At 33.3% G+C, this 13,363-nt stretch overlaps 1 protein-coding gene across 2 annotated transcripts; it reads left to right on the top strand.

The window, feature by feature from the left end:
• Positions 1–552: 552 nt before the first annotated feature.
• Positions 553–3,326, top strand: LOC137821711 (programmed cell death 2 C-terminal domain-containing protein). 2 transcript variants are annotated; one of them, XM_068626437.2, is made up of 5 exons: positions 553–748; positions 895–1,312; positions 1,407–1,644; positions 2,186–2,387; positions 2,922–3,326. In XM_068626437.2, exons 1-5 carry the CDS (start codon positions 653–655, stop codon positions 3,036–3,038), a joined length of 1,071 nt encoding a protein of 356 aa, XP_068482538.1. In that variant the 5' UTR covers positions 553–652; the 3' UTR covers positions 3,039–3,326. The 2 variants fall into 2 exon arrangements, with proteins under 2 accessions (XP_068482538.1, XP_090151669.1); XM_090295543.1 differs by having other exon boundaries at positions 554–748; positions 874–1,312.
• The last annotated feature ends 10,037 nt before the right edge of the window (positions 3,327–13,363 follow it).

Raw genomic sequence — 13,363 nt, 5'->3', positions numbered from 1 at the left:
GAGACTATTGTCATCACTTACATCAATAGTGGTTATGACAATGGTCTCTTAATCAAGGTCATAAGTATTCGATCTCAATATTTAAATAATAGGATAAATAGTTAACTTAGTATGTATAACAAATATATTTGGTAAATAAGTAATTATTTACATAAAACATAAAAGTTATTTATGATTTTACATTAAATGCTATCTCATTTTGTATAATCATACTATTTTTTAATACATGAAAACAAATAATGAAGATGACGATACAAAATAATAATCACAATAAAAAAAATTAAATAATAATGATTCAATTAATATATATATATATATATATATTAATTTGATTGAAATGTTTTTTTTTAGCATAGATTCAATTGAAAAATCCCAAATTTATAAAAAATAAAAATTTAACTAAGCCAATTAGAAATTAAAAGAAGAATGGTTTAATCCTTTTGACAAACATAAAAACTGAATTAAGTTTTTTAAAAATAATAAGTAAATCCTATAAAAAAAAGGATAAAATTAGTAATTTAATAAATAAATAAATTCTAGCCTTGTAAACCCAGACTAATTATGGTTGGACTTAACCCTACTGAAGCTCTGATAAATGTCCTTCTGTTTTGGAGCAAGAAGAAAAGAAGATTGGCGGAAGAAGTAGAAGATTATGATGGCAGCAACTTTTCTAGGCATGCCAGGCCCATGGGCAGAGGATTATCGCGAACCATCTGATCCTTATACAACTAAAATCGGAGGACTCCCTGTACACCCTTAACCCTTCTCTTCTCTTCTCTTCTCTTCACTCACAACTACTTTTCCAACGCTAAATTCTTGTTAGTTTTTCAATTCTGTCAAATTGGTTTTAATATTGCGGTGTTTTCGTTGAAGTGATTTGAGCATTTCTGACAGGACTGGCCCCTTCCCATAAACGCCGATTTGCTACGCTGCGCCGCGTGCTCCGGCCAAGTCTGCTTGGTGGCGCAGGTTTACGCTCCCCTTTCTCAACACCGCACCCTCTTCCTTCTCGGTTGCGTCTCGCCCGAATGCGGAACCGCTTGGCGCGTTCTCCGAGTTCAGAACATTGTTGACGTGGACTCCTCTCAACGAAAACAACTTCCGTCCGACGGTGAAGTTCCGTGTGCCAACGTGTCGGATGACGAAGACGGAGGTGACATGGATTTTGAACAACTGGGTAAGGCTCTCTTTGAAGCCGGGACTGCGGCCTCCAACACCAAGCGCAAGAAGCCGCGGAAAAAACGACAGAACAAGCCCCCTTTATCTTCTCTACATCCAAAAGTGACAGCTTTTTTTCAAAATGACGTGCCTGGTAATTGTTTGTGTAATTGGTAGTTGCTAATTAGTGCAACTCTAATGTTTTTTTATTTATGTAATTGGTTTATTTGTTGGGTGGTTGTTTTCAGTGGTGCCCTGTTTTTATATATACGCACAGGAAGAGTCGTCCTCTGTGGATCTTAGTCCTATATGTTCTAGCTATTCTTCACTTTCTCTCAAGGAGAATGGAAGTGATGCCGAGGATCCTTCACAACCGGAAGAAGCCTGGGAAAAGGAACATTATGAGTATGATAAAGCTTTGACTGCTGATAGAACTTACCTCAAGTTCAAGAAACGATTGGATGCATATCCTGAGCAATGTTTTAGGTATGAACAAATGATAATTTGGAGTAGACTATGGGGTCAAATGTGATGCCCCCCTCCCCAATGTTGATTAGAATCTCAATCCTTGTTTTAGTTTGAGTTACTAGAGCAATCGCACCTGGGTGATAAAGTTGGATAGAGTTTTTATTGGAGTGTGTGATTCTGATTTGGCATTAAGTATTGGTTGTAGAATTATTTGTCAAAAATATATAATTTCTCCCAGTCATTGTAATGATTGGGAGTTGCCAAAGTTGCACCTGAGCTTGGCTTTATGAACAGGCAATAATAAATATATAAACCAACTGACTCGAGGAAGTTGGATAAAGTTTGGGTTTTTCCATCCATTTTTCTGTCTCCCTTTAAAGGGGGAAGCATAGCAACTACGGTTGTTAAATACATTGATTGGTCGTGCGTTCGAGCTATCATTCAATTATATATATTTTTCATAGCATCAGATCTTTGATATTTTGGTTTTCTCTGCTCTATCCCCCCTATCTTTCTCTCCCCTTCTGTGTTTGGGGCCTAATAACATTTGTTTGTGTAGATATTCGTATGGTGGGAGGCCCATTTTAGCTGCAGTCAATGAAATAAACCCTGGTAACTGCAGACTATGTGGCAGACCAAGACAATTTGAGATGCAGCTGATGCCTCCATTACTATACTTCCTTCAGGAAGCTCTTGGTGAAGGAAGACATTTGGTGGAAAAGTGGAATTGGATGACCCTTATTGTATATACCTGTTCCGAGGTTTGTATTCTTCCGTTGCCAACTGGTCTACATCACAATTCCTTTCCCATTTATAAGTTTGAGAATATAAGAAAGGCTCTCGGGTGATAAAGCTGTTAAATGGCTATTGTGTCTTTAGTGTCTACCCGGATAGTTCTGTCAGCAAGATGCTCACAGATTAGGAAATGCAGATTGAATGGGAGTATAAGTTAGCTTTGTTTTGTTTGAATAAAGCACAGCAAGTGTTATCTGTGGCGGAAGGCCAAAATTCCTCAATCTAAAGACACCATTGTGGTCTATGACATTGCTATAGCAGACCTCTCTTAACAAATTGCTTGTGGTAGTTAGTTAGCAAAGAATCTGCCATGACAACCATGATGCTGCCAATTAACATCAACGTGTACAGTTGCAGAGAACTTGGGTTTTATGTCTTTGAGATTTGTTCTTTATTTCATGCATGGATGTAGGGTTAAATCTTTTAGTGAATGATATGGATATTGTGAATTTGTCTTATTGGGCCTATTATGTTTTAATTTATGTCTTTCTTTTTCTTAGAGTTGCTCTGTAGAGATTGAACAAGGAAAGTCCAATATGGGATGGATGGTAGCAGAGGAGGCAGTTGTAGCTCAATGTGAAGAATCCATGTTCGTTCAGCCTGGCTTTTTCTCATGATCACTGGTGTTGGTGTAAACAATGCAATTCATTTTTCAGAACAGATATATAATTTTGAAGTGTTAAAAATGTTATAGGTTGATCAAGAAAAGGAATTTGAAGAGTGTGTTACTTAGTATTGGAGTTGTATTTACAATGAAGATTTGGTGTGGTGAACTTGTGGCCTGCTTCACATACCATTCATGCCTTGAGCTCGGGAGCAACAAGATGAATGTTGCATTCCCGGCCTTCCGCGGCCTTTTTTAATTTGTTTATAATTTTGAAGCATGACTTCCCTCGGTTCTCAAATCGACTCTTGTGAATTCAGTGTCTGATTCGTTTGAATTTGTAGATTGCTAATTTTCACTCGTGAGCATATGTAGTCCATATCATAGTGCTATGATATGGACATTACAAGCTGAACGCAGAATTTAAACAATCAAGATCGATATCTTCACAGGTGATAATAAAGCTGATATGAGTACAGAGGATCCCGGTGCTAAATCTGATTACTCAGTTACTAGAGCTGTCAAAAATTGGCTTCTGCCTATCTGCGGTTTAATTCGGCTCATTATGGGTTGGTCTCTTGGTGGTGAATATCATGTGACTCACTGATAAGTGAATTTAAGAGAAAATGAGTTTCACTATCACGGATTGTTGGTTAGTTAAAATTATAATACTTTACTTTTTTTTTTCTAATATGAAAAATCAAACTAAATTTTAAATTACTGGAATAAATATGAAAAAAAATTATCATTAATATTCATATAATAGTCATGACATATGTTAATATATATAAAATAATACGTATAAATATAATTATAAATATCATATCCGAGTGAGAACTATTCATGGAGATGGATTGAGGAAGACTCACGTCCTTGTATTTGTTGATTTGCAAGGAAGTGAAGGCGTGCATGTGCTAGGAAGATGTAAAAAGGAATGCTTCGCTCTTGTGTGAAAGAAACGGAAAAAAAAGTTGGTTGTACATGCATGAAAATGTAAACCCTAAATACAAATGAGTTCATTTGCTAGAACTTTAAACTTTCGTTCTTCCTTGCCAAAGTTGGTGGTTGTGATTATTCATGTGAGTTGAGTTTGTGATGGGTTTGGGCCTTCATTGTCAATTTGTTTCCTTGGAATTTTTATATGACTGGCGAAAGTTTGATGGAGGAAATGGAACAAAAATAACTCCAATGGAACTATAGATTCCTTGAAGGCGCATGAAGTGTAAGAAGAGTGATTGGTTGTGCCATATCACTTGGAGAGGTGAAGAAGAAGACCAAATGTGTCTATCCTAGAGAGGTTTAGACAAGGAAGTGTCAGAGCTAGCAACTTGGCAGCATAAAATTTAATATTGATCTTATTAAAATGTGAGACAAGCACATTAATTTATAGGAGAGAGGGTTGAACATTTTGGAGCCAAATTTTGAAAATTCAAAATAAAACTCTCCAATGAGAAGATGTCACGTGGACTCATGTTTTCCATGTTTAGCTCACACCTTTCAAGCTAAATCCTCTCCACTTCTAGGTTGCCATGTGGACGTCCATGTGCTCCATGCCAATGTAATTTTCTTCTTCTAATATATCCTAGACGTTTTAGGACTACATTGGGCTCAAAGAAGCCCAATTATTACCCTAACCAGACACTTTTAACCCTAGGCTTCTTCTTCCTCACCTCTACGTTTTTCTTCCTGCACCCCCACAATTTTTTAAATCCCAAAACTGACCTTCACCTTTTATTTGAAAAAATTAGAGTTTTTTAGGTTACTGGATATTGGGATCCAGAAGTGTGTGCTACGGATTCATCAATCCGGAAGTGATTCGTGTTTTTTTTCAAATAAAGGGGTGTTTCAAAAGCAACTTGTTGATTTCCGGATTGCTAAATCTGGAAGTCTAATTTTTGTTACGGATTGATGGATCCGGAAGATTACCGGATTCACCAATCCAGAAGATTTATGGATTTCCCAATCCGGAATGCAAAAAAATAAATGCGGATTTCCCATTCTGTAAAATTACCGAATTGCATTGTCCGGAAGAAGAAATAGTAGTGTGGGTCTTATGTCTATTTTGGGGTTTTTAAAAAATAATAGGGATATTTTTGTCTTTGCATTATATTGTGGAGGTGCAGGGTGCAGGAAGAAACTGCCTTAACTCTAACTAGACCTATTTTACTATTGGTCCAAATACAAGCCCAAAAATCTATGCTACTTGTCCAAATATTTGGTCCAATTATTTTATGCTATCAGGTCCAATACATGACCCATGAAATCCTAAACAAATTTTTACAATTTATTTAAGCTAAAACTAAGCCCAAAAATAATGTTGACTAGTCAGTCGAATCTCAATCTTCTTGTGTTCTTTTGACCAAAACTCTAGTTTATGTTTTAATGAGTCGAATGTCTTCTTAGATATGTTTGTACGTTTTCATCCTAGAGTTGTCTTTTTTATTGGACCCACAAAAATAAACAAATGTCCAATTAGATCCATATTTGTAAATAAATCCATAAACAACTTCTAGATCTTCATCCTTCTTATTACGTGGTTGTGTGTAATTGGGGCTCTCTCATCAGTTTGTTTCGTGTGTGAAGTTGGTGGAGTTACTTAAAGAAAGTGCAGAGAGGTGTTTTGGTAAGCAAATAGTCCATCCCATATATGTGAAAATGAAAATAAGTTATGTGTCACCCATAATTAATTACCGTATTTTTGGTGTGATGGATGTGTTTGATTGATTAGTCTTTATTATGAGATTCATTATATTATTTTTATTTTAAATTATTTGTAAATGTAGTAATGAATAAAATTATATAAACAATAAGCATATAAATAAAATAATATTATAATAAAAATACATTATTTTTTATTTGTATTCCTTTGTATTTTAGGGTAAAATTTATATGAATTTAATTTAAATATATTTATGTTAATATTTTAAAATTATTATACAATATTATTGATTTGGGTTTCAAGTTCAAAAAAATTGTTAATTACCCAATTATGAAATTTGATTTCTATTTCAAAATTTTATAATATAAAATATTAATAAAGCCCAAAATATTATTTATGTTTCTCAATTGCAAACTTAAACTTATATTGAAATAAAATAATTTGAATACAATTTATTTATTTAAAATATATTTTATATTAGACGTTAAAATCCATATTTACATTTACATCAAATATATTTTATCAAATTTAATTAATTACAATATATTAAATTTTATGGTTGTTTTTGTGAAAGACATTTTTAACATGGAAGATGAAATAGATTGATCTTTGCTTTTCAACGTTTGACACATGGATAACAATGTTGTTTGTGTGAACTTTAATCTAATTTCATACTTACAACAACAATTACAAATGTGTACGAAATTAATAACACTGACGATCTTTTGTATAGTTGATTATGAATTGAATATGTTACATTTGTTAGGTGGTTCGACAAACAATATTTGAAAGTTTATTATAGAAAAAAAGTGTTGTTGATAGGAGTTGATGTTGTACTTGATGCACACTGAACAATAGTATGATTCTATAAGAGACAAAATCATGGTATGAATCACATATTTTTATATTTTTTATAATTCCTAATAAATTTCATAAATAAAACAAGTTGAATAATACTATATGTGTTAAAGCTACTTTTATTACAAGAAAATCATTAAATAAAAAATAATTTTAAATATAAAAAATAATTAGTTACTATATTAACTAATTATTAAATACTAAAAAAATTATTAATATATAATTTTTACTATTAATATGTCATTTATATATTCTTTTTTGAAATATATATATCATTTAGTATTAAAAAAATGAAAATTCTGGTTTAATCTGTGAATATGTAAAAAAAGGCAATAATTATCTTTTTTGTATATAGCTTAATCATAAAAAATAAAATCTATTTATTATCAATTTACACTTTCAAGATGAAAATGATAATTTATCCTTTTTTTAAAATTAGCCATCATTTTTATCCATCAACATGTTTTACCTTGATGCAGTTTCTAGTAAAAGAATTTCTCAAATATGTAAATTTCCGTAATAAATTTCCATGCAATATATGTGGGAAAAGCATAAAAAGGTGGTTGGAATGATTGTCCATAATCGTATAATCCCTTGACACAACATAATTTATGGAATAAAGACAAGTTTACATTTGTTCCTTTTATCATGTCGAGTTTAATAAAGACAACAACTTTACATGTTTGTTTTCCTTACTTATGTTGTTTACATGACCAATGATTTTGATAATTTTGACTTGATTTTTGCATAGGTCATTTAGTTTTATCTTAATATAAGTTTTGTTTTCCTTAAATTCATTTTTTTCAGTTTATATTTTTATTCAGTCGACTTTGTTTACTCTCCATGATTAGATTACAGATATAGAATGATGAAAACGTAATTTTACTTTATTTAATAGCTTTAATTATAAATGTTTTGAACTATAATTTGGTATAAATTTATTGTTTTATGTAAGATTATCTAAGTAAAATTATTTTGATTTTAACCCTTATTTTTGTTAATATTACACTACAAGACAATTATGAAACAGAAATCAATTTTAGAGACAAAAAATAATGAGTTGTGTTAATATATTTAATTTTCTATTTTAAATTATTGGGCTTTGTTTGTTTGACCCAACTTTCCTTTTTCTGTTTCAGCTAGGTCTTAATCTTTTTCTTATATATACACCATGTATTTTACTCTCTCTAATATACAAGTGAATAAAAGTTTCTTTTATATTTATTTTTCTCTACAATTAGGGTTCATCAAAACCTCTATTTCTTCGATTACGTGCGATTACTTACGCTACATTAAAGCATCAAATCAGACAAAGAATATTCATCTTCATTTACTGTAATATGGTATCAGAACTCTTCGAATGAAGAGTTCTGCTGCGCTTCTCTCTAATTTTTATTTCCCTTTTTGTTGTTCTTGGTTTTTTTTTTTCTGTTCTCTTTCAAAATCTTGATTGGTTTTAAAAATCTTTTAGGCAATGTTTAATGAAAACCCTAGTCTTCATAGTCTTAATAGTAGTCACACTATTACATGCAATTTTTGTGGTAAATATGGTCATACTGAGGCTGTTTGTTTTCACAAAGTGGGTTTTCCTTCTGGTAATATTAAAACCTCAAAGTTTTCTTTTACTAGAAAAGTCTGCACTTTTTGTAATCGTCTTGGCCACACTGTTGACACCTGTTATAAAAAGCATGGGTTTCCTCCTGGCTACAAATTCACCAATTGGACATCCCAAGCCAATAATATGATTACTACTGACACTTTTTCTGAGCTTTTTCCTAAAGAACAGGATGTAATGGGAATTCAACTTACATCACAACAGTGTCAATTCCTTACCAACATTTTGTGTCAGCAAAACCTTGAGGATCCTGCCTCTCACACTCAAATTAATCAAGTCGGCAGCATCTCTACAGATGAAATCCCCAATACTGAGCATTCTTCAACAGGTAAGTTTCTCTCTTCACTATCTTCTATAAAAGAATTTTGGATTATTGATTCTGGTGCCACTGATCATGTTTGTCACAATTTGAACGTTTTTACTACTTATACTAAAATTAAACCTGTCTTAATTAGTCTTCCAAATGGCCAAACTGTTTATGCCACATATTCTGGTTTAGTACGTTTTTCTGATCAGTTTTATTTGTCTGATGTGTTATACGTGCCTTATTTTCAATTAAACTTAATATCTGTTTCTAAACTCACACACCAACTTAAATGCACTTTAACTTTCACTTCACTCAAGAGAGGATTGGTACAGTTAAAGCCACCGCTGGCTTGTACCTTGTCACTACCTTGCCTGCTTCTAGTCAATCTAAACCGCATTGTTTTGCTCCTTTTATTAATTGTAATATCACAGACAAAACACTATGGCATTATAGACTAGGACACCCTTCACATGAAAGATTACATGTCTTAAGCAACAATACTCTTTTATTACTGTTGATACTCATCATGTATGTGACACTTGTAGTCGTGCAAAACAGAAAAAACTTCCTTTCACTTTAAGTAATACTGTTACCTCTGCTATTTTTTATCTTGTACACTTTGATATTTGGGGACCATGTTCCATAATTTCTATGCAAGGTTTTCGTTATTTCTTGACTATTGTTGATGATTACTCGCGTTATACTTGGGTTATTCTGCTGCATAACAAATCTGAAGTGCGTCAGCACATCATTAACTTCACTGTTTTCGTTCAAAATCATTTCAAAACTAATATCAAAACGATTCGTACTGACAATGGTGTTGAGTTTTCTATGTCAAATTTTTATGCTTCAAAGGGAATTATACATCAAAAATCTTGTGTTGAAACACCACAACAAAATGGCATTGTAGAACGTAAACATCAACACATACTAAATGTAACTCGGGCTTTACTTTTTCAAGCAAATCTTCCTCCTATTTTTTAGAAATTTGCTGTAAATCATGTTGTTTTCTTAATAAATGTTATTCCTACTCCATTACTTGATAACATCACTCCTCATGAAAAGTTGTTTGGAAAACCATATGACATTTCCTTTCTAAAAGTGTTTGGTTGTCTCTGTTATGCTAGTACCATTACTGCACATAGGAAAAAATTAGATGATAGATCTATCAAAGGTATTTTTCTTGGCTTCCCGCAAAATACAAAAGGTTATATTATCTTAAATTTAAAGTTTCATAGCATAGAGATATCAAGACATGTAATCTTTCATGAAAACCACTTTCCATATAAATTGGACAGTGGCTTGCCTAAGGACCCTAACACTTTATCTCTCCCTATTTCTAATGCATATAATTCTGCTTTTGATTTTTTTTCTGATACTGCACCTCCTGTCGAGCCATGTGCCTCTACTCCTGCACCCAATACTGTTCCTCCACCAGCCTCATTATCCTATGATCTTCCAACAAATAGTGCCTCTGCTCCTGCATCCAACATTGCACCTCCATCAGAATTATCACCGCCTGCATCTCCAGGAAGCATCTCACCCCAATTTCCAAGAAGATCAGCTCGTCCTCACCGACAACCTGCCTATCTTGCAGATTTCCACACTGCAACCAACACTGTAAGTAGTAGATATCCTATTCATAATTACTTGTCTTACAATTCCTTATCTTCCAATTTTAGAAATGTTATTTCCTCTATCAATTCTCATCCTGAACCTCGGACATATAACGAAGCCTCCAAACATGCTTCTTGGCAATCTGCCATGCAAGATGAGCTTCAAGCTCTTGCTGCTAACAATACTTGGCAACTTACCCCTCTCGCTCCAGGAAAGAAAACTATTGGTTGTAAATGGGTATATAAAATCAAATACCATTCTGATGGCACTGTTGAGCGCCACAAAGCTAGAGTTGTTGCCAAAGGGTTTACCCAACTTGAAGGACTTGATTTCTTAGACACTTTTGCACCTGTTGCTAAACTCACTACCCTCCGCCTTCTGCTTGCTATTGCCACTACCAAAAATTGGATTTTAAAACAACTTGATGTCAATAATGCATTTCTTCATGGTGATCTCCATGAAGAGATATACATGACCCCCCACCTGGCCTCTCTCTTCCTTCTCCCCAGCATGTTTGCAAGCTTCAACGGTCTTTGTATGGCCTTCGTCAAGCTGGTCGCCAATGGTACGCCAAACTTTCTACTTTTCTTTTATCAAATAATTACTCTATTTCTGTTGCTGATCACTCTCTTTTTCTTAAATATAATAATGATAAACTCACTGTTATTCTTGTTTATGTTGATGACTTGCTCTTAACTGGTGATGACACGGAGGAAATCAATACAATTACTGCATCCCTTCACCATCACTTCAAGATAAAAAATTTAGGTAATCTCACTTACTTTTTAGTACTGGTCTTCATTTAAGTCAACGCAAGTATACTCTTGATCTCCTTCAAGAAACTGGCATGCTTGACTCTGCACCTGTGGCCACTCCTATGACTCACACCTCCCATCTCTCTCCCGACCAAGGCTCACCTCTCGATGCTGATGCCACTTCTCAATACAGAAGACTCCTTGGACGTCTAATTTACTTAACCAACACGCGACCAGACATCGCCTTCGCTGTCCACAATTTAAGCCAATTCATATCTGCACCCACAACTCATCATCAACAAGCTGTCTCACGTCTTTTGCGTTACCTCAAGGGCACCCTGGTGAAGGACTATATTTTTCTCAGACTAGTTCACTTCACCTTTGTAGTTTTAGTGACTCTGACTGGGCAACATGTCCTACCACACGCAAATCTGTCACTGGATATTCCATCTACTTAGGAGACTCCCTAATATCATGGAAATCAAAGAAGCAGTCAACTATATCCCGCAGCTCCTCTGAAGTCGAGTATAGAGCCCTTGCCACCACCACATGTGAGTTACAATGGTTGTCTTACCTCCTTCAGGATTTACATCTTCCTCTCTCCAAGCCTGCAACCCTGTACTGTGACAACAAATCTGTCCTTCAAATAGCTTCCAATCAAGTTTTTCATGAACGAACCAAGCATATCGAAATTGATTGCCACCTAGTTCGTGAAAAACTTAACTCTGGTCTCCTCAAACTACTACCCATTACTTCTGCAATGCAAGTTGCTGACATATTCACCAAGCCCCTTGCTTCCGCACAATTCTCTACTCTCAAATCCAAGCTGGGCCTGACAAATATCTACTCCCCAGCTTGAGAGGGTGTTAATATATTTAATTTTCTATTTTAAATTATTGGGCTTTGTTTGTTTGACCCAACTTTCCTTTTTCTGTTTCAGCTAGGTCTTAATCTTTTTCTTATATATACACCATGTATTTTACTCTCTCTAATATACAAGTGAATAAAAGTTTCTTTTATATTTATTTTTCTCTACAATTAGGGTTCATCAAAACCTCTATTTCTTCATTACGATTACGTGCGATTACTTACGCTACATTAAAGCATCACATCAGACAAGAAATATTCATCTTCATTTTAGGGACTAAATAAATTTTTTGTTTCTAAATTAGTTTGTATTATTATTAAATGGTTTTTAAATTGGTATCTAATTAGCAACCAAAGTTTTTGCTACCAAATTTATAATCTAAATAATTGGTAGTTAAAACCTTGATAGCTAATTAGATACCAATTTAGAAACTATTTAACAATAATAAAAACTAATTTAAAAACCAATTTACTTAAAATGGTATCTAATTTAATTACTATTGCAACTAATTATTTTGATCTCTAAAAATTGATTTCTATTTGATGATTTTCTTGTAGTGTTATGTTTGTAGTCAAAGTAGATAGTTTGACTAGACGGTTGATGACTTTTTACGGCAAGTGCACCGCTTTGTCAGAAGTAATAATTGTCCCTAAGGACGAATATCGATTTCACAAGAAACAGTGAATTATCCAAGTACAATAATCGCTAAATATAGAACAAAACAATTAAAAGTGTATTGAAACTGGTTGTGTTGGCGATGATCAATAACAAAACAGATAAAGAATTAGTTGTTTCAATTGGAAAAATAGGGATTATGTTTCATCTCTCTCTCACTCATGTATTTTGATTAGCATGTCAATATTAAATTGATGTCCCTATAAAAATCATTTATATTTGATTCCTCGCATATAAAATTCTTAAGAATGTCCCCAACTATCGATTCTTCCTCGCATAATTATAAGAACAACTTAGAACACGTTTAATAGCAATTAACATTTCAAGTCTATTTCTAACACTCAAATATGTTAAGTATTGTTGTTTAGGTCCAAACCCTAAAAATACCTCCCACACAAATTTAAGATTCTCAATCTGTCACGTAAAATTAAAACTAAAACAACAATATCAATAATCAATCAAGAACTGAATATTAATATATAAAATATCACCTTAATACATAAGAGTTTGAGCAGATTACTCTCAATCCCAAATGGTAGATTAGCCATGCATACTTTTAGCACCTTCAATTCTCCCAATTGGGTTACAATTTACTCTATGGTGTTTTCCTCTCAATCTGGCACTCTAGGGTTGAGCCTCTAGCCCTCTATTTATCCTAGTTTTCTAGGGTTAGGTTGCTTCCTGTGTCGCGCTAATGACTAAAATAAAACATAAAAAAAGACTCAATCTTTCTTTGCATCTTTTTCCATTATGGGACCTTACAACTTTCTCTTTTTAGCTCAAATTATTCTCCTTTACTCCAATTCTTCAATCCTCCCTATAAATTTGCAATTAACACCAAATTTTAGAATAAAAAAAGCTCATAAAAAATGTAAAAATGTATAAATTCATAAATTAGGGATTATTTTATATGTAAATTAGCAATAAATCCTCATAAGTGTCTATATTTTAATACGAAATATTACTGAAATTAGACACTTATCA

The sequence above is a fragment of the Phaseolus vulgaris genome, chromosome 9 (genome assembly GCF_051622355.1).
Source record: "Phaseolus vulgaris cultivar YP4 chromosome 9, ASM5162235v1, whole genome shotgun sequence".
In the NCBI taxonomy this organism is placed as follows: Eukaryota; Viridiplantae; Streptophyta; class Magnoliopsida; order Fabales; family Fabaceae; genus Phaseolus; species Phaseolus vulgaris.
The sequence above is the reverse complement of the archived record's forward strand: the minus strand, read 5'-3'. Positions and strand labels throughout refer to the sequence as shown.